This window comes from Carassius carassius, chromosome 10 (assembly GCF_963082965.1).
Source record: "Carassius carassius chromosome 10, fCarCar2.1, whole genome shotgun sequence".
Taxonomy (NCBI): Eukaryota; Metazoa; Chordata; class Actinopteri; order Cypriniformes; family Cyprinidae; genus Carassius; species Carassius carassius.
This window is the reverse complement of record NC_081764.1, coordinates 18,791,882-18,818,812: the sequence shown is the minus strand read 5'-3', so window position 1 is coordinate 18,818,812 and position 26,931 is coordinate 18,791,882. Positions and strand designations below refer to the sequence as shown.

The 26,931-nt window shown below is 35.9% G+C and overlaps 1 protein-coding gene across 2 annotated transcripts in view; it reads left to right on the top strand.

The window, feature by feature from the left end:
* Positions 1-24,347, top strand: part of LOC132151922 (transforming growth factor beta receptor type 3-like) — a 120,144-nt gene extending 95,797 nt beyond the window's left edge. The window contains exons 8-16 of one of the 2 annotated variants that reach the window (XM_059560474.1): positions 2,634-2,823; positions 3,203-3,495; positions 4,926-5,081; positions 5,869-6,015; positions 6,191-6,373; positions 12,025-12,321; positions 13,637-13,796; positions 19,522-19,629; positions 23,342-24,347. In XM_059560474.1, coding sequence (XP_059416457.1) covers positions 2,634-2,823; positions 3,203-3,495; positions 4,926-5,081; positions 5,869-6,015; positions 6,191-6,373; positions 12,025-12,321; positions 13,637-13,796; positions 19,522-19,629; positions 23,342-23,460 — 1,653 coding nt within the window. In that variant the 3' untranslated portion in view covers positions 23,461-24,347. Of the gene's footprint in view, positions 1-2,633; positions 2,833-3,202; positions 3,496-4,925; positions 5,082-5,868; positions 6,016-6,190; positions 6,374-12,024; positions 12,322-13,636; positions 13,797-19,521; positions 19,630-23,341 lie in introns of both variants that reach the window. The other variant, XM_059560473.1, reaches the window with a different exon arrangement.
* Positions 24,348-26,931: the final 2,584 nt, after the last annotated feature.

Sequence of the window (26,931 nt, the reverse complement as noted above, 5' to 3'; positions counted from 1 at the left end):
TTAACTGAGAAATCAAAATACTTTTGATATAAAAGGTCATTGGACTAGTTTCTGACTAAGTTTCTGAATTTTTTTGTTAGTCTAAATTAGCCTATATTGAAGTCAATCTGCCAAAACGACAGCTTGTGGAATGTGGGCGTTTACTTTCGGGTTTACTATCCGCCACACCTATTCAAACAGAGCATTCTGATGAAGGGAGACAAAACAGGACAGAAAAAAGCCTATTACTTTTAAATTATGTTTTTTGATGTAAAAATTTTGACAAAATTATAAGTGGAACTTTAGAGAACAGTACAAAAAACCAGACTTTAATGGAAGTTTTGATATTTTTACTCTAAACAAATATACTGATTAAAGTTTAAAGATATGTTATGCAAAAAAATAAAAATAATTTTTTTATTATATATATATATATATATATATATATATATATATATATATTAGGATGGTTGTTTTTATAAAATTACACATTGTAATAAAAGTCCAGCTGTAATGTAAAAAGTAAAAAAAAAAGTAAAAAAGATTCATATAAATACTACTGCTACATACAGATTTTTCTTTATGCTTTTAAAAGAACATTCTTATTTTCACCAAGGCTACATTTATTTGATCAAAAATAAAGTCAAAAGCAGTGATATTGTGAAATATTATTGCTATTTATATTTTTAAAAATATGATTTAATTACTATGATGGCAAAGCTTTTAATCGTGATTAATCATCACAGTTGAATATGGAAGTCTGAAAACCACAATAGTTTCTTTTTTAGGGTTGTAACATTTCTTTACTATCAAAAAAAATCACTGTGATTCCAAACTTTAGTAGCTGTGTATATAATTAAACTATATGTAATTCTTTATCTTCAAACTGTTTAAAAAGAGTGAGCAAAAGATAGCAAGTTGATCCAATGAACTGTGTGATCTGGAGGCCTGTCATGAAGTGGAGTAATAACAAAAGGAGGAGTGTGGTGAGTTTTTCTTCAGCCAGAGCCTTTGGTGTGTTTTGATTGTAGTGTAGGCCTGGCACTTCAGAATATGAATTATGGGAGCGTCTGGCTGCTGGTTTCAGATAGCGCAGCACAAAACTCACACCACTGAAGCTGTCACCGCACTGCTCTGGGAAAGCGACTTGCACACACTGTGTAATTTAATACTAAATGTTTGTGCTTTTTTATATGCTGCTTATGAGATTTTTTTTTTTTTTTATATATATATCAATGATAATCAATGTTTATTTGGAGTAACTTGTGCACAATGCACATTTATTAATATTAAGCCTAAAATGTGTTTTAATGTCACTGTTGATGAGGATTATATGGTCTTTAAATGCAAGATACCTAAAGTATACTTGCAATAGTTCCACTTTAGCACAATCAATTTAGTTGAACTCCAGCACCACTTCCGCACAATCAAAGTGCATTAAGTGCAAAATGAGTTGTATCAATTTAGCAGCCTTTAAGTATACCAGTTTAGTATACTAAATTGTACAATTGCAGGATATTTTTTATTAAGTACATAAATATATGTAGACGTGTTTGTAGTATACTTAGCATGAAATAAATGTATTTCACATACATTTTAGTCTATTTATTTTTCACTAGGTTCAGTAGTGATTCTAATTCTAATTAAACTAATAGGGGTACAGTGTTCTTACATTATGCTATGGTATTCTGGAAATGGCAGTCAAAGAGTCATAATGTTCATTAGAGAATTTTTATGTGCATGCCTAAGAGTGAGTGAAACTCATCTGTCTCCATGAATGTGTTTGATTGAACTTGTCTATATCCAAGTGAATCAGTTACAGTGTTTTAAATCATAGGAGAATGTAAGTTATGCATGTGATACGATCCTCAGCCTCATAAAATCCTTGCTACTGTTGGCAGATTGGCTCAAGCTCGTTGTCCAGCCTGTTGAGGCATTTGTGGGAAAAATGGCTGGGAATGAGGGCCATCTGTCCTTCACACCCAACAGAGACCAACAGAAGATAGCATTTAATTCCTATATAATCTGACGTATCTCAAACCGCAATCAATTTAAACCTGGTAAATTGGTCATAGACCGACTGCAGCATGTCTCACTTTGTCAAAACTACAGAAATGTAATGAGGACGGTCTAAACATTTTTCAGTGAAGACCAATGTCATACGATTACATAAAAAAATGAATAAACACAACATACATCTTAACGTGACTTAAGGTGACTTAATGTGAGGGATATTCGACATAAAAAAGGAATTAGGAATTAGTTCTGATGGTAAATTTACACTAAAAAGGTAAAAACATTGTGGCATTTGAGCACTGATGTGTTTTCCCTTCTTTCACCAAGAGTTAGTCTTATCATTCTTGCAATTTGATTTAAAACATGCATTATGTTGCAATTCCTTTTCAGGCCAACATTTCTTTTCTTGAAGCGTGTTAATTTTGGATCAAAATATGTTGTTAATGAAAACAAGAACAACCTTGGCTTATTGTTTAAGAGTTGTGAAATGTGTCTCAGATAAACAAATTATACAAGTTGAATAGGACTCAATTTTATATTCTACAGCAAAGAATGAACACTTCTGACTGCATTCCTCTGTTTTTCTGCATGTGAAGTGAATGCATGTTATCTTGTTCTTCCCCATCTGTCTTTGTCAGACGTCAGATACCGTCAGCCTGAGTGAAGGCACAGAAAGGCTGATGCAGGTGTCAAAGATGGTGAAACAGAAGCTGCCTGCTGGATCTCAGGCTCTCATCCAGTGGGCAGAGGAAAACGGATTCAAACCCGTCACTTCCTTCACCAACACCCCTGTTGCCAACCACTTCAAACTGCGCCTCAGAGAACGAGGCAAGAGCAGTAATTAAAGATATGAACAGTACACAAACTAAAAATCCTCAAATCAAGATACATTTACTTCAGAAGTACTTTATTGCTGTTATTAAAACATTAAAACTGCTATTACAACTACTGCAAAATGCTTAATAAAAAGCAATTGCTAATAGAAATATAAAACCTAAAACAAGGTCTTTTCTTCAAAAACAATTGTTAAAATATATGTATATATATATATATATATATATATATATACATTTTTTTAAGTACATTTATTATATAATATTATTTTATACTGGAAAACTATTCAAAACTACTAAATTTCTTGAAGAAAAAAACAACAAGAAGCTGTCAATCAGAATGATGTTTTATTCTCAACTGCTGTCACTTCCAGATCTAGGGATCATGGATGAGGGAATGCTCCCACCAGAGTTGTCTATTCTCCGCAACATCAACCCACTTCCTAAACCCAGCACCCGGGATTCCCCTGCACGGAACAGGTTCCCATTCCCCTTCCTGCCATCTGCGGAGAAGGGCCATTCATTCCTACCTGTGCCCCCGTCTCTTGAGGAGCGAGTCTATCAGGCTGGGGGTCCCGAGGAACAGCAGGGTGCTCCGAATGTAGGATTCAGTGTGCAGTGTGAGAAGAACAAAATGGTGGTCAGCATTGACAAGGAAACTCTGCAGGTAACAGGAAACATAACCTACACACAAAAATTGAGATGTAAAAACAAGTATTATGGAGTTACTAACTAAAAAAGTAGGACTATTTCCAATTACTAGTTCGTTAGATTTTATAGATTTTCTTTGCTGTCACATCTGATCAGTTTAATGCAGTTTTGCTAAATAAAAGTTTCAATTTCTTTAATAAAAAAACAAACTCATGAACTCCAAATTTTGAAGGGTATACGTATTTGAATATTTTAAACACTTTTGATTTATTCTTATTCTTTTGTTGCTTTATTAGTATTGTAGCTAACTGCTTGTTTAAAGTTATAGCTTAAGTGTGTTTCAACTACTTTAAATAATCTGTAGTTTCAAAATGACATGCAAGAAAAAACTAAATTGTGGGCACGATTAATTCATTACCTCAGTTTACTAGATTGTGTGCGCAAATGTATTAATTCGTTCTCTCGTTTTAATGATTTATAAATTTGTTCCCTCAATTTACTAGATTTACTAGATTGTGCACACAATTTTATAATTCGTCCTCTAATTTTAAGTAAATTATGCGCATGATTTATTAATTTGTTCCCTCGATTTACTAGATCATGCGCACGATTTAATAATCCGTTCTGTCGTTTTAAGTAAATCATGCATAAGATTTATTAGTTCCCTATTTTTAAGTAAATTGTGTGCATGATTTACTAATTTGTTCCCTCGATTTACTAGATTATGCGCACAATTTAATAATCCATTCTCTTGTTTTAAGTAAATTGTGCACTCAATATAATAATTCGTGCCCTCGTTCTAGGTAAATTGTGCACACAAAATAATAATTAGTTGTACTGTCCACGTACACTCATTTTCATCGACATGTTGCTGCTATGTTATGTCATGTTATGTTATGGACAGAGACACTTTAATTGGGTTTTATTTTGAGTTCAGCCTGTTTACAAAGAAGGCGGATGTGATACGTAGCCTAGTGAAGATGAATAAAGCACCAACTCCTGTTAGGAGTTAATGATTAAAATATCCACACAATTTACCTAGAACATGGGCATGAATTATTATATCGAATGCACAATTTACTTAAAACGAGGGAACATATTATTAAATTGTTCGCATGATCTAATAAATTGAGGGAACAAATTATTAAATTGTGCGCTTGTTTTTCTCCCAGGCTGATATAGTAAGAATATTCCCAGAATGTGTGGACCATATGCAATGATCTCAGAAACCAAAAGTGGTGTAATAAATCACTTCAGAGGAAGAAAAAAACCCTCATCCTACAATCAAAATGCTTTTGAGCAGTGTTAGGCCAGCTTGCAATTTTTGTTTGTCATTGTCAGGAACTGAAACACACAATGGAGCTCAGATTTACACAGCAATTGTTTGACATGTTGTCTAAGGTTGATATTTTTTCTATGAATTCATGTTTTCTTATGTCCTCACAGGCCAATGGGTTTGGAAAACCCAATATCACTCTTCAGGACTCCCAATGCAAAGCAACCTCCAACACCACCCACTATATACTGGAGACGCCCCTGTCTGACTGCCAAACCACCAAAATTCCCTCCCACCCCAGCCCAGTGGTCCTCTATATCAATTCAGTGAGTACTTAAAGGGAATTTACAATCGATAATATCAGATTGTGAAATCTAGTTCTTGTTTTGTCCAATGGATGCGAGTGTATAGGTCCAGTGTCCCTTCCAACATGCTGTATCTGTTTTTTCTGTTCACTGATGACTTACTTCCACACTGATCTTCTGCGATAATTTCTAGCGGAAATTCCTAACAACACTTTTAACCTTGAACCCATTAAAAAAACTGGACGACCTCCCAAATATTTATCCTTTACTATGAACCCTGAGCCTCAAGGGCAATTAAAACAATGTGACCCGTATGGTCAGAGAACAGTACTGGCTCACAGAGAAGGATCCAGAGAGCATCAAAGGAGATTGTTGTTGCAGTGACAATCTTATGACAAATTGTCTTGTCTTGTGTGAATCAATTTGTCCTCCATTCGACAATGTTCACAGTCCTCTTTAAACCCACATATTGTTCTGAGCTCACATAGGGAGGTGATTCTCATACTATAATGCAAATGGATTGCCTTATTTTTTTCTGATGAGAAGAACTGAGAACTTTTTTTTGTGCATCTGCCTTGGGAGTCGCATTGCTAAAATTGTGCATTCCCATGTATTAAATCCAGCTTTATCATCAGTTTTGGCAGACCTTTGGCAAGTAAACATTTCGATTATCTCTGACTGTATCAGTGCTAAGCACCAGAGTGAAGCAAGGAAAGTTTTATAGAGGAAATTGTATGATTGTTGAAATGGTTGGGGTTACATTTCTTTATTACTGTGAAGTCATGTTATCTGTGTCTGTGATTGACAGATTGTTATTAGCCAATCAGAACAGAAGGATGGAAGCGGCTGGCCCTTTGAATATGAAGATCTGGAGTCAGGAGATGTTGTAATGCCAGGAGATCCGGATGTGACAGGGAAATTTATAGCTGAAAAAGGACATCTTGCGACTATCTTGGTATGATATTTACACTTCAAACTGGAGTATTCATATATGGTGCAGGATTAGTTCACCCAAAAATTTACATTAAAAATGTGAAAAAAAAGTCTCCTACTTTTCTACTGCATTTATTTGATCAAAAGATTTTTCACGCATATTGATATTTTGCAACGAACTGTTTCTCTGTCCTTAGTTCAACTGCACGTACCGTAAGAACCAGGACACCCCAGTTGACAGTGGTAATGGATCTGATGATTTCGTTGTAGACTCTCTAGATAATGTAACCTTCAACATGGAACTGTATAACAATCCATTCAACTACACCAGCACTCAGTCCTTCCTCACCATCACAGAGAACAGACCCATCTATTTGGAGGTAAGCATATCCATATACCACAGTATGGTTGAATGCTTGATTCTGATCAATTAAGATCAGTTCCAAGTAGGGCTGGGCAATATGACAGTATATATCGTTACCGCAAAATAAAGTGTCTATCTTTTGAGTGATAAGGAATCATGCATGAATGAGAAAATAAAGAGTGGGATGCACTTGGTAAAGTTATTAAGTGCGATAAGCAGTAAAAATTTTGTAGATTTATTGTGCTTGAATGTTCAAATGTGACCCTGGACCACAAAACCAGTCTTAAGTCACTGTTTTACATTTTTTGCAATAGCCAATAAAACATTGTATGGGTCACAATTATAGATTTTTTTTGATAGCAAAAATCATTAGGATATTAAGTGAAGATCAAGTTCAATGAAGATATTTATTAAATTTCCTATCATAAATATATCAAAACTTATTTTTTTATTACTAATATGCAGTGCTAAGAATCCATTTGGACAAATTTAACGGCGATTTTCTCAGTATTTTGCTTATTTATTCAGCTTTCAGATGATGTATAAATCTAAATTTCTAAAAATTTACACTTAAAGGAACACTCCACCGTTTTTTGAAATAGGGCTTATTCACATTATTTCCTACATTTAGATAGGTGGGCAAATGCATTTTTGTGTCAGTGCATGCATTGCTTTAGTTTGACTGGGTCGGCGTTAGCTTAGCTTAGCACAATGAATGGAATCCTTTGTTGCCAGCTAGCATGGCCTGAGTAAAAGTGATCAAAAAAAACCCACAAAAAAAACCACCTAATTACTTCTTGTGGCCTGCGTATTCACAACGAGTACAAATAGCGATCCAGATTAACACTAGGCGATTTCCTAGGCAGATATTGACTTGGGACTATATTATGGGGAAGCACAGGCGAAGCACTGCTACTTCGGTGCAGAGATATCACGCAACACATGAAATCCCACGAATTCCGTTAACATAGCGGCGTGCAATGCGTCAAAATAAAACAGAAGAAGAAGAACATACCGGCGTGACCTGCACCGAGTGTCTTCCCTTTTGGATGATTTATTTTGAGAAGTTACAGCAAACATGGTTACTACCTGCATAGCAAAAGGTTGTGAGAACAAGCAAAGGACATACATGAATGTAATGTTTCACAGAATTCCACCTAATGTGGAACTGAGAAATAAATGGCTAGCAGCTCTGGAGATCTGTAGTTCAACGCCTCTCAACAAAATAAAGCAGTATCGTGTTTGCGAAGAACATTTTGCACCAGAGGACTACTTTGAAAACACAGGAAGAACAAAGTGCACATGTAAGTTGTCTTTTATTTCTTTTCCTATATAACCTATATTGCCTGTGAAAACATCAACTCTATGTGAATACAGGTATAATATGGGTCGATCTATACATGCGTCATGATTAAAATAATCACTTACTCTGTGGACAGCTGTCCATTTGGTCCATTCGGCGTGGGGCGTTTTTTCCAGTTCACTTTGTCACACCGGAAAAAAAATCGAGTACTGCAGAATGGATCAGCGCCGTGAAATCCTCTGTAGATGTGACACAACTTCGGGCACGCTCATCTTGATCTGACGTGTTGAGCCGGGTCATCAGTGGCAAAAACATGTCCCACTCTCTACAGCATAGACACTCTATTTCCGTCGGCATAGATTGGCATATTCCCCCACATTCACACCACCAGTTCATGTTGGCTCTCATCACGAGCGATCGCAACCTCCTCCTCCTGTCGTTCTATTTCCAAAGCACGCAGCTCGTCTTCTGTAAACTCTGGTTCAAATAGGTATGGTTCTGGTTCTTGACTGTCTGAGAAGTCACCCTCTTCGTCTCTCTCAAAATCAGCCATGTTCATCGCCATTCGTGTACTGCAAGGATAATAGCCAGGTAGCTACTATTCACGCCGGTATGTTGACGGAAGTTGTGGGATTTCATGTGTTGCGTGATATCTCTGCACCGAAGTAGCAGTGCTTCGCCTGTGCTTCCCCATAATATAGTCCCAAGTCAATATCTGCCTAGGAATCGCCTAGTGTTAATCTGGATCGCTATTTGTACTCGTTGTGAATACGCAGGCCACAAGAAGTAATTAGGTGGGTTTTTTAATTTTTTTTGATCACTTTTACTCAGGCCATGCTAGCTGGCAACAAAGGATTCCATTCATTGTGCTAAGCTAAGCTAACGCCGACCCAGTCAAACTAAAACAATGCATGCACTGACGCAAAAATGCATTTGCCCACCTATCTAAATGTAGGAAATAATGTGAATAAGCCCTATTTCAAAAAACGGTGGAGTGTTCCTTTAAGACTGGTTTTGTCGTGGTAACAAATGTGCACACAGTTTTGTCATAATGCCCGTCATCTGGAGTATTCAAATAAACACAGTCGGTTAAATGTTAAATAAATGTAAAACAGTTGGGTGAAAACCGGGCGTGTTTCAGTATATTGGATCCATGCAGCCGGTCTTAAAGGGACAGCAGCCTTATTTATCTGCTGCTGTCTGTCATTATTAATGTTAATCATGTTTGATTGATACAATGAAGACTATGCAGTGTTTTATTTATACACCATATTCAATTTCTGTAATATTTCTTACTACATGTTAAATAAACCTGTAGCCTACTGTAGTAATGTACTATAAAAGTTTATTTCATATTTATTTGTTCTGTTGTGCTTGTATATTTTCAAATGTAATTTATTCCTTTCCAAATATTATTTGTTCAAAGGTCACATTATGCTTTCAGATGATGATTTGGTGCTCAAGAAACATTTCTTTTTATTATCAGTGTTGAAAACTAGTTGTGCTGCTTAGTATTTTTGTGAAAACTGATTCTATGATGAATAGAAATCTTGCTAACCCCAAACTTTTAAACAAAGTGCTGAAACTGTGGGGCATTGTGTAATACATATATACATATATTCCGTATATGCATTATGATAGAAAAGATTCCTTTGGGGTTCAATAAAACCATTTCTAGTTCTGTAACCACATTAGGAATCTAATTTAATAATTGACTGGGGTGGTGTTGGCGCAGTGGATAAGTCACATGCCTTTGGTGTGAGAGACCCGGGTTCGAATCCACTGTGAGACACCAATGTGTCCCTGAGCAAGACACTTAACCCCTTGTTGCTTCAGAGGTGTGCGACCTTTGACATATATAGCAATTGTAAGTCGCTTTGGATAAAAGCGTCAGACAAATGTAAATGAATGAGAAACCATAAATGCAAATATAGTCACTGCCAAAAGCTCAAGATCTGCTTTTACCTTTAAGCCATAATGTGTGGTTCTCATTGTGTATGGTTTTACGGTTCTAATGCCATAAGCGCCTGGTGTCTATGTGTCTGATCAGACATTGTACTGAATTTGTGAGCATGTGTTTAGATCTCTCTCTCTCTCTCTCTCTCTCTCTCTGTCTCTGAAGTCAGCAGTCTGCTTTATGTGTACATTTTGTCTGGTCCGGAGTCATGTCATTTTGTCATTAATCAGTGGGGTTTCAAGAGGGGCAGGCAGACAATATTTGATCTCAGAGTGGAATGCTCAGGTCCCTGCTTATGTTATTTACTCTCTCTTTCAGTGTTATAGACTTTCATCATATATCTCTACTGATGTTCCAGCTTAAATGCCATATTAAAATAACAGATCAGTGCTGATCGGTGATATTGAGTTATTGATCTGTGTCGATCAGACAGCAGATCACAGTGAGATTTCTAGGCCTTTAAACAAGTACTAATTTTTAAACACTTGTTTTTAATTTTTTTTATACCTAAAACAAGCTAAATAATATTGTTTCCATCCACCTATTTTTATGCAGATTTTGAAATATTGCCGAAACACCAATATTCACATACTGTACATTTAAAAATGTGCATTAAAAACAATGATTTATTTTTTAATCTGAAAAGAAAACTTGTGCAAAAACTAGATGGAAGCATATTTACTGAATAAATTCCTCAATGTGCATTAAAAAAGTCATGTGACTTTGCGCAATGGGATGGCACAGCATCAGAAATGTTGTTTTGGTCATTCTGAAATGCCTTAGCCAAGGGCTGTAGTCAAAGAGGTTCAGTAAAATGACCTCCCAGAACTTTCTTTCACAACTGCAATCCCAAACAGCAGGCATCCTGCCTTCGAAAGCAAGATAATATGACTGCATTTATTGCATTTTGTCTGTGCGCTCTGAGGCGCAAATAATTTATCATAAATGAAAAAAGACCCACAGTGACTTCCCCTACTGCTGCAAATTACCTATTTCTTACTGATATTTGGTGCCTGTTTATCAGGAAGGGATGATTTTGTTCTCTTCATCTCACTGGATCGAAAGATGTGGCTTTATTTCCAAAAGTTTTATGTGATGTTCCAATTTTGTGCATAAGTTAAATTCGCAACTTTAGATGGAAACATAGCCAATGATATATTCTTAAGCTTGTCACAAAACAGTGAATCTAATAATTACAGTGGTTTATGTTACACAACTTTGTTCGTTCTTTAAGTTTGGTGTAATAAAAAAGAAAGGGTGTCATATACATTTTCCTATATGCAGGATAAACTTTAGTCAAGCTGTCAAACCACAAAAAGACAAATGTGTGAAAAGTGTCCACATTTACAGCATGTTTGATGCCTTTTCATGTAATATAGTTTTTTATGTAAATATATCCTAGTTTCAGGGGCTTTTAAATATTTTATCTGGAAAATTAGACAAATATATTGTCTGACAAGATTTTAGCAGATTGTTACGGTGTCAAAGTTAATGCAGTAATACAATTTGGACAACATTCACTAACGTTGTTCGAAATCTAGGTTCCAGCTTTGCCAATTTTAGACAGGTGTCGGTGACTTTAAATCCATGTCTTTTGGAACCATACAATAACTTTGTGCGTCATAAATACTAAAGTTTAAATTATTGCCCTCTGCCTCATATCTCTTTTATGCATTGGAATATTCAATTGACAGTATTGGTTCTCCGTTATATCCAAATGTGTTTCATTTTTGTGTGCATGGCAATCTGTTGTCACTGAAAATCAATGTTATTTATGGATCTTATGCATTACTGTTTTGAGGATCATCGTCTGCCTACCTGATAAGATTGGGCCACTCTCCAGAGAATGACTCCTCCTTGGCACATCTCTGCTGAGGAAATGGAATGCAATGTTTTTTTTTGTGGCAGCTCCTATCTGTCATGCATGCTTTTACAGCATCAGGTGGCCAGACTTTTACAACCGGATGATCCTTAAAGATTTATTTGAGGCACAGAAATCTGATGTCAGAATTTGTGATTCTTGGAACTGTAACCACTCTGACAGTGTTTCTTTAGACAGTGTGCCATGTTAAAACAAATCGACAGCCACTGTGCGTTATTTGCCCATTTGAATCAATGCCTGAGAGAGTTTGTCTAAAAAAAAAATTAGACTGAGCGTTTCTGCCAGAGGACTAGAAATAATATATAGCATCTAAATTTCACTCTGTTGATCCATCTCATACTATATTGATTGTATTTATGAAAAATTGTAAAAAGGGTTATATTAATCAAGATAAAGCAAATAGTTTTTCTTCCTCTCTTTGTCTTGCTGTCTCTCTCTCTTATTGTTTGCAGCAGAAGCAATATTTTGTTTCACAGGAAAATGGCTTTTTCTTTATTAATGGAGACATGTCACCTTTCTCCACAGATTTCAGCCACAAAAGCCGATCCTAACCTTGGGTTCATGATCCAGACCTGCTTCATATCTCCAGACTCCAGTCCTTTAATGCAGTCAGACTATGTTATCATAGAGAACATATGTCCAAAGGACGACTCTGTGCTCTTTTACCCTCAGCAAAGAGATTTCCCCATCCCTCATGCTCCGATGGACAAAAAACGCTTCAGTTTCACCTACAGATCAAAGTTCGACGTATCATTGCTCTTCCTGCACTGTGAGATGTCCCTCTGCTCCAGAAGAAATGACAAGGAGATGAACCTGCCAGAGGTATAAACCATCATCTAACGAGCCTTTCTAGGATGAGATGAGCTGCCTTTATACACAATATTTTGTAGGATGTGCAGCATTGCTACTTATCTCACTCCAACAGGCTTTTTTGATGCTTTATATATATACCCAAGAAAATATTATATATATATATATATATATATATATATATATATATTAAAAATTTGATATATATATTAAAAATTTGCTGCTGATTTACTCACTCCCAGGCCATCTAGATATAGGTGACTTTGTTTTTTCGGTTGAAAAGAATAGAAGATTTTTAGCTGAAACAATGAATCTCCAATGCAAGTCAGTGGCTGTTTGACTTTGCTGTCCATCCTAGGAGTAGAAAAGAGTTGCTTTTCGATTCATTGCCTTGGCACGGGTCACTCTACGCCAGCTGCTAGCATCAATCCATGCTCTGTGAGTGCGGGATTCGTAAATCTTAGGTTACTTCAGTTACCATCCACAGAGGAAAAACAAATCTCCAACTTTCACTGTCCTTTTTTCCAATTTTCCTTCCTCCCTCACATCTAGACATAATCATTTTAATCTCCTGCATTTTCAGACGCTCTAATCATCATATTGCATCTTAAGGTTGTTTATGTCTCACCTAACACGATATTGAATGTGACTCATTGTTTTGGTCATAGATGTTTACAGTTTAGTTATAATCTGGATGAGGATAAGAGACGTGACATGTCAAACCATATAAACTGTGTATGAAATTATGTGCTTTCTCTATGAAGAGCGTGTGCTTAGTTTGGCTCAGGCATAATAGCTGCAACAATGTGAAGGGCTTTAATGGCTTATAGCATACACCAATCCATGCTTATGAAGCGCACAGTTAAAACTGTATATATTACAGGGCTTAAAAATAAGGATGTTCTGATGGGGTCACTATGAGAGCGTTTCAGGCCAGTTGATTCTAAGGCCAGTATTGTATTGTTGTGCATATTTAACAAATCAGTAAAGTTTTGCAAATACTGATAGATGAAAAAGGTACAAAAGCTGTCACTGCGGTGGTACCCTTTAAAAAAGGGTACTAATATTCAATAATATGTCAAAAATGTGTTGCCAAAAATAAAATAACATGCAAAATAGTATCTTTGGTATATATATATATATATTCTTATTGTTGAGCCCTGCATTAACACCCCATTTATTCATGCATAATATCTGTTTTCTGTTTGCCAAATTGCAACAGACTCCAAAATCTGGCCTCTCCTCGTAATAAAGGAAGTTCAGTTGTAACTCATGAGTCCTTTATTCTTGATGTCCTTTGAAGATTGTTGTGCTTTTCTCTTTGTAGTGCATGTTACCAGATGAAGCCTGCACTTCCCTCAGTCTGGACAACATCATTCTCATGATGATGAACACCAAGACCATCACCAAGCCAATGGTGGTCATCTCCGACAACACACCCGTCACTGTTAACGTACCTGTGGAGCCACCTATTCCACTCCATCCAGGTAAACATCACATCAAATATATATATATATATATATATATATATATATATATATATATATATATATATATATATATATATATATATATATATATATAAATAATAATATTCCTATGAAAAATCCACAAAAATCAATCCTTTGAAATATGTATTTAAAATCATTTAATGCATTCACATGAGATGAAGACTCCAGTCATTTCAGTGCTGTTAAAGACGCTGTTTTATTTATTTTTTGAGGCTTAGATATTTTGAAGAACATGGCGTATATGAAGCATCAAGGGAGAATGTGTGTGTCTAAAGTTGTATACTTTATGTGTCAGTCACTCACAGATCACAGGCCTTGTTTTGCTTTATGGTGCATTACTCCCATATGGAGTCTTTGAATATGTGGCAGTGTTGAGTATGTGTGTATTTGCATGTGTCTGTTAATTGTGCATTCAGTGTGGTTTGAGAGTATATGTGGTTCATTAGAGATGTGGGACAAGGGACTCATAGATGCATCAGATGAGTGCAAAAAGACCAGCTTTCTAAACCTGGATAGCATTTGTTTTCACTTAAATATTCTTTAAGGCCTCCCTTTCCCATACAGAGAGAGGGGAAAAGGGGAGTGGAGGATAAGGAAAAAAAGTGAGAGTGATAAAGAAAAGGACTCTTATGCACTGCATACCTCCAGCCTCCTTTACGGCATCTGAGTGCATTTGCCACATATTGTGTAGCATACTAGAGGTGGTGTTTAAACATTTCACAAAGAAATTTTAATTGACCATGAGTTATTTTTTCTCTTTCCTGCATCCTCTTGGCACAATTGCATCTATTGCGGTTAGCGTAAGTCAACTTTACTGACTCGAGCAAATGGACCATGTGTCTATTAGTCACACTTAATGAGGGAAATGATTGTCACTCCTGAAGGATGTGAACTGGGATTTTACTGGCCGAAGTCAAGTCTTATGTAAGTTTATTTGTTTCTGAGTAAAATTTTTTTTTAAATAAATCAACGATCAGTTCCACAGCATCAAAATCACTTACCTGGGAAATCTGGAGTGAATACGGATTGTATTTGAATTCAATGTGAATCCAGTTTGGGTTTATTTTTTATAAAAAGGCTTTTGTGTTTAGTAGTGTTGTCAAAAGACCCGGTACTTCGTTACCAAGTCAGTACTAAAAAAATGAAAATGTCACGGTACCAGGTTTCTTTAAGTACCGCTGGTACCGATACCCGGTCAACCCGGTTCTTGACGCATACAGCTCTATGATTTCCGAAAAGGAATCTCAAAATCCAGTCATGAAAATGAACCTTACATTTTAATATGGACAGTCACAGAATTTGTCAAAGTTAGCATAAATTAATCAAATCTCCATATGGACCAGTATCTGTAAATGTTAAGCCACAAAAGTTGGTTGAAATATGAATCCTGCATGTTCTGCGCGTCTCTGTGTGAATGAATGAATGGTTTGTTTACTACATCGACTGAAGTGCATCTGCATCTGCCATCTCAATGAGGACATAAATACATAAACAACATCACCAGAACTGTTCTGAGTCACTTCACAAGCATTTTACCGTTTCATTTGAGTAAAACCATTGTCAATTTAAAGGTATTCTCGGCAACCCATCAAAATAAAAGTTTATTTTTACATAAAGACATTGTGCTAGAAATATTACTATTATTTAGTAGAATATATGTGATACTGCTACTACTGTTGAAAAGATTAATAAAACTTTATTTTTTAAAGAAATAAATCACACAATACTTCTTCCATTTTTTAATTTTAATAGCAAATCCCCTTTATTCACCAAAAATTAAATGTGTTTAAATTTCATTAATTAAAAGACAAATTAAATTTGGGTGAAACTTGTTTACTGTTTTTCATAATTATATTACTTGTAGAAAAACTTTAAACACAATTGTAAATAAGTATAATAAATGGGATTGGTTTTATTTTTAGTGATAAAAAGTGTTTTTTTTTTTTTATTATTATTAGCATATTTTTGTGTTTTGCTTTTGCCGAAATTGGTACTGAGAACCGTGGATTTTCACTGGTATCGGTACCGAATACTGAAATTTTGGTACCGTGACAACACTAGTGTTTAGTCAACATCCAGGCTTATTTTCTCTGGTGTAAATTAGGTAAACACAGATATGCCATAAAAGTAAAAGTTTTGCATCTGATTTTAAACACAAAGATGACTCTTGTACAGACATGGCAGAAAAGCAACCTCTCAAAAAGGCTCAAAGTGCCGCTCTGGAGAGGATCCCAAAGTATTTGGCTTAATCTACAAATCAAAGAGGGCAGTTTGTGGGAGTGCCATGCTTTGTGAAAAACCCAGCAGAACAAAACATTGCCATTTGAAAACAGATTTATAATCAGAAAACATCAATAATTCCCTACCCTTTTAGTCTAAAACTGAGGTACAAACTCAAATTAGATTGTTCACAATGTCTTAAAGGGGTCATGAACTGCCTTTTTTGTTTTGTACTGTTCTGTGAGGTCCAATTTTAATGTTGTAGTGGTGTCCACTACTAAGAATTTTCATAGTCTGATCAGATTTTTCAAATATTGCTGATAGTCGACTGATAGTCGAATGATATGTTTGGGGGCAGGGCAAAATACATTATGAATGTATTTAACACAGGGAAAATGTGTAACGGATGCCTCGCAGATACAAACGGCGTGAATAATGTTTTGATTAAAAGATAATTAACATTAAACGTCAGTGAAACCCTAAGAATTCACAACATTTTTTTACAATAGTGCTCTCATTTTAATGTTATGAATATATCAGAAGTTATTAATGTACTGCATTAATGTTTTGACCTGTGCACTGAAGTTGATCAGTACAATGAAGCATTTAGCAGGTTTTAATCAATGGGATTTAACTCATCATTTATCTCAAATAGAATACGCTTTGTTATTTATACAACATAACGTTAATATTACGACTTATCTGCACAAAACGCCCCGAATGCAGAATTGAACGTTTCTGCGCATCTCTGAATAAACTCCTTTTTGGACGCGTTCTTTGCGCAACAACGTGTAGGAACACTAACTAAACTCTAAAAATTAACAGCATTTAATTATAATAGTGTTCTCATTATAATGTATGACAGTCCCAGTCATAGCTATTAATATTAAGCATTGTTTGTCCTGCTCGAACTGCACACTAAAGAGATAATCACCGTAGTACTAAAGTAAAGCACTTTACTGCAGCACAACTCAACCAAATGCATATTATACAAGATAAATAATATACAATATATATATATATATATATATATCACTTGTACTCTACCTGATCGAAATATCCAGTCTTTCACTCTGCCTGTGTCAGTTTGAGTCTCGTTAAAGTTTTTAATCCCTGCCGCCAAAATGCTCCCCTGTCATCTGTAATAACAAACAAAGGAATCGTGACCACGTAATAAAGGCAACAAAAAATAGGCATTGATCTTCTTCTGTGGAGGTGGGGTTTAGCCACTATTACGTCATAAAGTGCCACATTCCATAACCTGTTGCTTTGACAGATTTACTTTAATTTAGTTTTTAGACTAATGAGAAAGTTTTGAGTTCTGAAACGTCAAGGGATCAAGGGAATTTTGATTTCTCAGTTCATGACCCTTTTAATTTGAATTTGTTGTGCAGGTAATCAAGTCCAAGTTGAAGGTATTAAGAATACAACAAACTTTACTAGGAGATGCATGACAAATTAAAACAATATGTGTTTTAAAATCGGCTCAAAATATCAGTTAATATCTTCCATCTGGACAGGTTTGGTCTGTAAGCTGTGGCCATCATACAGTACACAATTTTCAGTGAAATCTGTTAAATCTGACCGGCCAAAATCTGCAGACGGGTTCTGTCTTCCAGGAACCTGCACTGATTCCAACAGAATGCAAATCAGGGTGAAAAACGGTCTTAAAGTTGAGTAGTTTATTTCAAAACCTTATGACAAAAGAATGTTCAACAAGGAAAATTAAGTAGTAAACCAAACCAGACAGGTCAGAGATAAAACACAGCTAAAGCAGATAAATGACAGATAAACAGATAAAACTTGATTTGGGACCAAAACTGCTTTTGATCTTTGTGTAATTAACCTCTATATGAGACAAGAATTCCTCATTCCATGATTCATTGTGAATGACATAATCAAGGTTTGTTTTTTGTTTTTTTGTTTTTGGACTATGTCATTAGATAAACTTCCATGATAACTTGTGGCATCTATGAAATTATATAGCACTACCTAACGACTATCTTCAAAAGATTAATGTTTTTGCTAAAACAGTTTTTCCCAATGAATAAAATAAATTGGATTTTTGCTTCTAGAACTTTTGTGCTCTATACTGCTAAATCAGGCGAACATATCATCTTGTTGAAATTTGTCCCATCTCTGTCCAAAATACACACACAAGAGTATTGTTCTTGCGCTCAAGTTTACTTCCTTTCTGAAACCCAGCTAACCCTAAAAAGTGTGAAGTAAAGAACAGCAGAAGTGTGTTTGTGATCTTGGGGCGGTGGAGACTACATAAAAATGTAGTCCAAGACATTAGGGCTAGTTCATTTAGTTCCCTTTGAGATACTTTACAGCGATTGTGGGTGGAGTAGCTCAGCCAAACTTATGGCAACGGCAAAGTAAACCACATCCCTGGCTCTGAGCTTTGAGCTGACATATAGCTTCTCCCAGGAATCCTCTAAACATACAAGCTTTTTCCTGTTCTGTTTGGCTTCCCCTGTAAGCCTCAAATGCAGTACATTGTGATATTCTACTTTATTACTGATTTTCTGCCTTGCTTAAAGGGATAGATCTCCCAAGAATGAAAAATTGGTTATCATTTGCATTCCAAACAATTATTACTTCGGAACACAAGAATACAATATTAGGAAAATCAGTGGAATCCAATTTTTCATTGGATAGGGTATGTAAAATTATAGAATATATAAAAATACTTTTCACAAACTTTTGGACAGTAGTGTATTTTTTTAATACTCCCTCCTCTGCCCAGGCTTCAAAAACACATATATAGACAGAGGTGTTGATGGCAAGCTTTATATTTTTTAGCAGCCCTCCACAGATATGATATACAGTAGGGGGTGATAGTAGTAATGATTCGGGGGAAAAGGGTAAAGCATGAGGTGGGAGCTGTTACACAGCGCTCACTCTTGTTGTAACAGAGCGCATCAGCGATAGTCTGTCATCAGTCTGTCAGAGGAGATGAAAATTTGAAGGTGCTCTTTCTGAGAATAGACTCTATTGTGCCTGGGATTTTGGCGCTGGACCAGACAGGCTTTGAAGCTGGCAGCCACACAGGATCTATTGTGCTGTGTGATCAGTGATTATTAGAGCTAATCAGAGCTCAGAAAGTCATTCAGTTTCTGGCACAAGTCCAAGAAGATGCTTGGCTTGCTCATGGATTCCACTGCAGAGCCCATAGGAAGCACAAGCTCTTAGTTTCTACAGTACGTGGTCATGTAAACTTCATGAACCACAACATACACGCTATCCTGAGATGAAACACAGGTTCACTATTCTGTAAAAATATCCAGGTAAATTTACGAAAAACAAACAAACAAACATCAGAAATCCTTACATTTTCCCAGTTGCTACACTCCTAATAGTCATGTACCAAATATTTACCAAGCTGTTCTGAAACCTCAACCACAGAGTGAGAAATTCTAACTGCTACATGCTAAAAATGCTATATTTAATATATTTATTAACATTTTTCTTGCAGGCATTATATATTTCTTGGACACCCCAATTGTGGTGGGCATCGCTTTTGCTGCCTTTGTGATTGGAGCCCTTCTGACTGGAGCTCTATGGTTCATCTACTCGCATACAGGTGAGAAAATACTTCATATTTACATCACAGCATTGAACTCATCTGACCATTGTTCTTATTACCTGCGTCACACTAACTAGTACTGAGAGTTATGCATTGTGTCAATTATCATATTGTCAAAATAAGAAAGGAAACATTCTCATTTCTGATCATTGTAAAGGCTTGCCAGTTCTCTTAGTAGCAGTGATATGTTAACAATAACATTTTAACTCCAAGCATGTAAATGTGCTTGGGGGGGTTGCTGGACGTTCGGGGTACAATAGCCCGGAGGGGACTGGAATTGCCCCTGACGCTGTGAGGGTGTCTCCAGGCTTCACAGGAAAATACATATACAATCCTCCCTCTGAATGCCAAGATTCACCCGCCCCTCCTCCCTGCATTGCCCTGTTGTCGCCAGGCCGACGACCTCTCTTCCAGAGGCAGCGCATGTACTTCCTTAGTCCCTGTTTCCGCTCTTTTTTCATTTCCGCTAGTCCGGCCCCTGGTTTCTGTCCTCAGTGTTGTTGACCTGCTACCATTTCATGGCACACGATTGAAGGGGAGTCCCACTCTTCCAGAATCTGTAGTTGTGTAGGCCGATGAGTACCAGTATGTTGACAGAGGATCAAAGCCATTCTGGATTTGATCTATTTTTGGGGGTTTTAGGACATGTATATCTTGGATTTATCTGTCGTGACATAAAAGGAGTCATGTTTAGCTTTTATTTTTATTCCAAGGTTTTTTTTTTGTTTGTTTTTTTTTACTTAAATCAGTGTAATTTTTATTAATATTGCCTGTGATATTCAGTTGGGATGACATTATCCAGCTGTGTTTCTGCTCTCTGTTATTAAATGGGCCCGAAGAGCTCAGATCAGGTAACCCCAGAGTATTTATTTTATTTGCCTGTTTATACTGGCATCTCAGATCAGAGTGACACTGTTAAATTTGACTACCATCTAAGGTCATTTCAAATCAAAACCGTGACTTTTTCTTGTCAGAAACAGGTGTTAAATGTTGAAATGAAAAGGAAAAAAGAAGTGTGGTTGTGGTGTAAGCTCTGATCATTCCAACCATGTGTTTCTCATAATGGCACTGATTAGTTCATACAAGCCAAAGGCCTATCAAACCACAGTATTATAAAGTATTCAATCATATTACTAAAATAGCCTTATATGGAATCTTTGTTTTTTTTTTTTAACCATGTTTGCAATAGCCTAAATTATAGACTCATGTCAGATGAAAAAAATGCTAAAAGATGAAAAGTTTGAAAACAAGGTGGTGCTTTTCCTCCTGGAAGTGCAGGAAAATGTGAGATAGAGGCTTTGATGAAATTAAATAAAAAGCTAAATCCTCTTTCTCTCTGTCCGTTAGACCCATAGAATTATCATCTGTTTTTCCCTAGTGTGTTACTTTCACTGTCTCAAAGACAAATAATAGTCCCTGTTGTGTAGTGTAGGGCAGGACAAGGGTTACAGACTTTTTGTTGCCAAGAACCCATAATTTAATATTGTGATATTATAAGGAAAAAAATATTGTTTGAAAAATTGAAATATGTGGCTTTAGTTTTTAGTACATTTTCATTGTACTAAAGCCAAAATGTGATTAAAATATTACATTGGAAATAATTTACTCTAATTTTGTTACTTAACAGCATGTTTCTTTTAACCATTGGAGTATTTCATGTATTTTAAAAAAGTAATCAACCAGAATATGTTTTATATATTTTCAATTCAATAACTGTTAATAGATTTTAGTTTTACTTAACAGTAACAACACTGGTATAGTGTTAAATGCAGAGCACAAATTCCAAGTTTGAGTCACCATATTTGGCCACACTTCACTTCACTTCACTGTAGTATAGTATAGTATAGTATAGTATAGTATAGTGCAGTTAAACTTTGTTCACACTTAATGCACACTTAATCCTTCACTGTTTTACACTAAAAGAGTGATGTGTATAATGAGTACATGATTGTGAGTGCATAATTGTGAAACATACATGTTCCATACATTAGGGATGCTTCTATTTTAGGGAAAGCTGCGTGTGGAATGTTGCGTTGGTCTGTTAGAAAACAGCCCCTGTAATCCCGTCACCATCCCTGTCATAGATCACACTGATAGGTTAAGGACGCTGCCGCTGTGCACACAGAGTGTGAGTTACACCATGAAATGACACGGTCGAGTGGAAGAGGTCAACAAGCTGCCATCAAACTCTTTCTCACACATACACCAAAATGCATCTCTGTTTAGGGTAGTGTTTCAGATAATTATATAAACCAACATATGTTGTTAGTCTGCGTGCTGCCATTGTGTCCGTTCACAAGATGATTGGTTGTAAAAGAGGGGTGTACAGAGGCAGATAAGCCTCTGAGTCTAGTACACAGCACTGGATGAGGAAATAGGCTGTTTTTAGCTGGAGATCTTGGCAGCACATCTTTGGCACATATTAGCAGCAGAGGGGCCTAAAACAGGAAAGCAGACACGCGTCCGATTTACAGTTTGTGGGTTGGTGGAATTTATTTACAGACATTTTATAGAGATTTCAAATGTATGTAGTGTAGGAGAGCAGAGTGTGTATTTATATTGGTGTTTTAGTCGAACGGTAAGCATGTAAAGCGAACCTGGAATTTGATTAAAAACTGTTCAACTCTCTGTCGACGCAAGCTCTGTACAAGATGAATTACATGCATTCTTACACACCGCTCTACTTCAGAGTCGAGACCTCTGACAGAGGAATGCTTATATCCATCTAGAACAATAATCAGCGAAGACAAAGAGAGAAGAATGAGACAGACATAAGTCTTGTTCCAGAACTGAGTATACAACCTCCTTACATGCCTTTTTTGGCCAAATTTAAATACAGGATTGCACGTCTCCTTAAGAGAAAGCAATTCAAGTCCAGTGCTAATTTATCCCAAAGATGACAGGGTTTTGTTTGAGTGCCAATATTTCAATCACACAGAATATATGTTACCATTCAGAAATGATCCAGTGCAGTATTTATTCTTTTGTAAGTGTAAATTAAAGTTTATATAGGTTTGATAGAATTAAACGACTATATGTGATACTGAATATGCTGCATACATTCTCAGAAAGAAAAAAAAATTTGCAAAACATTATAAAAAATAAAAAATAATAGCTTGTCACTGTGGCAGTACCATCAAAGGGACACCCTTGTACTTTCTTTAACCTAAAAGGGTTCATAATAGTACCATAAGAGTACTACTTTAAGCGTATGTATTATGTACTACTCTAAGGTACTAAGCTGTTTTCAATCCTTCAGTGAACAGTTCTTTAAACCTTTTTTTTTCTTAGTGTGGAGAACATTTTAATAATCTAAAGAACTCTTTTCCACTGTAAATAGCCTCTTGTGCAACGGGAAGGTTCCATGGATGTTAAAAGTTGTTTTTGGAACCATAGATAAAGAACCTTTATTTTTAAGAGTAAAGATGGCGATACTGTACAAATCAAGCATTCTCATCGGTATCCAACTTTCCAGTCTGCTGCTAATCAGTGCACAAAATGAATATACTCTAAGTGCACAAACTAAACCACTTAATGCAAAAGGGTCACTATGCTTTCATGGCTTAACAGCTTTCTGAGAGACCTGAATCACAGAAAGTCACATTTAGTGCAAGCTGTTGTTTTCTAGATGTCATGAATCTGAACACTATGTATTTTTCTATCTATCTCTGAAAGCCTTAATGTCCTCTTTATCCATCTCTCTCTTCAGGTGGCACAGGAGCGAGGCAGCAGGTGCCAAAGTCTCAGCCTGTGTCTGAGAACAGCAGTGCGGCTCACAGTATTGGCAGCACACAGAGCACGCCGTGTTCAAGCAGCAGTAATGCATAGAGCAGCTGGACTGATGATGCTTCCATTGGCATTATGAGTTGTATGCATTGTGGAAGAATATGTGATTTCCTAGCATATCCAGAGGCCTTAATATTCTCATTATTTGGAACTGAAATGCTTAGGCTGAACATACAACCGGATGAAAAAAGCTACATTTAGAAGTGAGGGAAATAACCAAATCAAGATCCCAGAGTTTTGAAATGTTTTTTTTTTTTCTTGAACCCCACAAGAGAGTGTTGTTTTTGCCTTATATGGTTGAAATCAGCATGAAAATAACAAAGGCTGTTTACATCACTTATTATGGCACGAAGGCGGTCTAGAGGAACAGTTAGTACTCTGCGAGGTTACACAAAGGCTCTGTCTTCACCTAAACTAAGATCAGTGCCTTGCTAAAATGCATGCACGCCATGAGTAAAGGGTGTAAAAGCCTTTATCAGAGGCATTTTCATTATATAGGACAGGTTTTGGAATATTGTAAAATAATGTATATTCTGTGAATATTGTATGAAATGTGTAGAGATTTAAAGTTAAGTTCCATAAAAAATCTTTAATTAAACCAAATATTTATCAGAAGATTATATACCAATTAGAAAATCATTAGACAAATATTAATTAATTTACAGAAATACATGCACAAGCGCTTTTCCAGAATTGGCCTTTTGAAAGATAGTTGCAAAATAATAAGAAGTAGTAGATTCTAATGCTATAATTTGTTTTCCACTCAAAGTTTGATACTGTTAGAGTCTATACAGATAATTGCTGATAATAAGAGTAGTTATTTGACTCAATAGGAGTCAAAAATGGACTTATAGATTTTTTAGAGAATGTGAATTTTCAAATGCTGGGCATTATTATTCAACATTAGTATAAACAGTAATTATTTCAGCAAACAGATTTTGTCCTTGAATTTAAAATTCATAATTAGCTTTTTGTTGAGAAGAATTCAGTGTCCCTAGTCACAAAAGATGTGTATAATCTAATGCCAAAGAATGGTCATTTACTTTCCTGTCTTTTAATGCTACAGCAGCCCCTGCGTGTGTGTATTTAGGTACTAACCTACCACTAAAGTCAACACAAAATCAACATTTCTCCAAAAGAATCATTATTTCTGCTGTGTATGTGAAGTTAGCAATTTGGGATTTTGTGTAAAACATGCGTACAGATACACTTGTAAAGAGCAAGAAATGTGTTAATGCAAAGCCAGAGTAATCCCACCGTCTAAACTTTACATGAATGTCAGAACATTATAAGTGCCTTAGCTATATATGAGTATATGCTTTATTTCAGAGATACAATTAGGCAAGAAGGGAAGTGGTGTTTGCTTTGCTTTAGGCTCAGTATATACCCACTGATGTGAAAATCTGCCAGATCTGTGCATCTAGTTGTTTGTTTTTAGTATCTAATGTTGCGTGTGTGTGTGTGTGTGTGTGTGTGTGTGTGTGTGTGTGTGTGTGTGTGTGTGTGTTGCTTGCTACATACTGTACCTATAGAATGTACTTTTTTCAAACATTAAATCCATTGTAAACTTGTATAAATGTCTCCTGTAAGAGAAAAGAGAGTAAGAATTTAAACATTTATTTGTGTATAAAGTTATATTTTTCTAGAGATATATACATAGAGCCACCCTATAATTCTATCTGCATACTGTGAATTTTTGTGGGCATATTTCTATATAATGTTGTGTGTTTTCTCTTAGTCTAAAAATAGTCCATAATGCTGAAGTGAGCTGCATTCACTGACATAGTCATATAAAATAAGATGTTTTATTATATATATAATTTTTTTTTTAATAGGGGAAAACTATAATATTTGGAATATAAAATATATGTTGATGCAAATGTTTTTATCTCTTTTTGAAGCTCTTCACCATTTTAAGTATCTGTTAAGTGTGTGTTTGGTCACACTGTAAGCTCTGTTTATCCATGTTTGTGGGTTTAAATGGATAAGTATTTGTATAGTCCTTGTATTGTGTGTTTTGGGAATGTTTAAAACAATGCTGTCTTGTCTAACAGAGTTTGAATCTCTGATAAGTGTAATCGAGGCTCTTGAGTTAACCCCTTACTGGGTTTATCACAAGGCCTTTCTCTCATTCCAGTAAACTGTCTCATGATAAACTCTTTATTTTAAACTAAATTCAATCCACTGTGTTTGAAAGTGCTTTTTCTGTATGATGAATGATGAAATTGATTGTCCTGTCTCTCTGTTTGTTATCTACCTCATTTGTGTGTGTCTATGTGTGAATAAGGTTTCATTGTCTTGTCATCAAAAATATTTTACTGTACATATTGTGTAGAGCTTTATTTACAAAAAAAACACATCACGTCAAAGGGTTTATCTTACAGATTTGACAGTTCACTCTGTAACAGTCTACAAAATGGGGAAATCTGAAAGATGTAAATGTGAACCTATCAGAATCAGACTGTCTTGCTCTGAAACGAGACACTATTAATTGTGGCAAATGTTTGTACCCCCCCCCCACCCCTCCTCCAATGGTATGTGAAATCGTGCAGTGTTTGTAAATATAATGTGCTGTATATATGCATGCTATATGTATGCTCTGTATATATACTAAATAAATTCTTGTAATCTATCAGGAGTTTGTTTGTGTGCTCATTTAAAAGTATGCACTGGGCCCCACATTTTGTCAACTAAAGGAGAGGGTCAACAAGGACATTTTTTTTTCTTAGCACATTTAACATAAAAAAAAAAGAAAATCTTAGATTGCTTGTATAAAGTATTGTTATCCTGTGTTAGGACTTTTTAGTAACTGTACTGTTTGACAGTGAGTTCATTACTTGATGTAAAGCATTTTGAGATCTGACATCCACACCAGTGATCATATGGAAATGTGCACAAATATACTGTATACATACACTGACATGTACAGCACAGTTGAATGAATTTTAACACAGACGATATTGGCTGTACAGCAACGGAGTCCTTTTAATAAATAAACTGCTCCAGTGTGGAGCAATTAACAAAAATGTTACATTATTGTGACGAGGAACAGGAGCGAGGCCGGTGGAGTGATTGGAGATGAGCGACACCTGCGACACTCGCCGGTATCGAGTCCCACGGAGGAGATGGAGGGATATAAAACTGGAGCGACGACAGTGACGGACGAGAGAGGACCAGGCCTGGACTTTATTTTGTGTTTGCTTTTTATTTGTGCGCAACAGTCGTCCGCAAGGGGTCCGCTGTTTTGTGTTTATTTTGATTATTAAAGTTTCATTTGATTGTCCGCCGGTTCCCTCCTCCTTCTTCCCGATGATTATGGAGATTATTGTTACAATTATATTTACATTTATTCATTTAGCTATGATACATAAGTGCTATAACAAGTCTCAATAAAATAAAAAAAAGAATAGAGCAAGCTAGTGTTAGAGGTCTTTACACACACACACACACACACAATTGCATAATAAATGAAAAGAAAATAGAATACAAAAAGATTAGAAAGGTAGTTAGTTT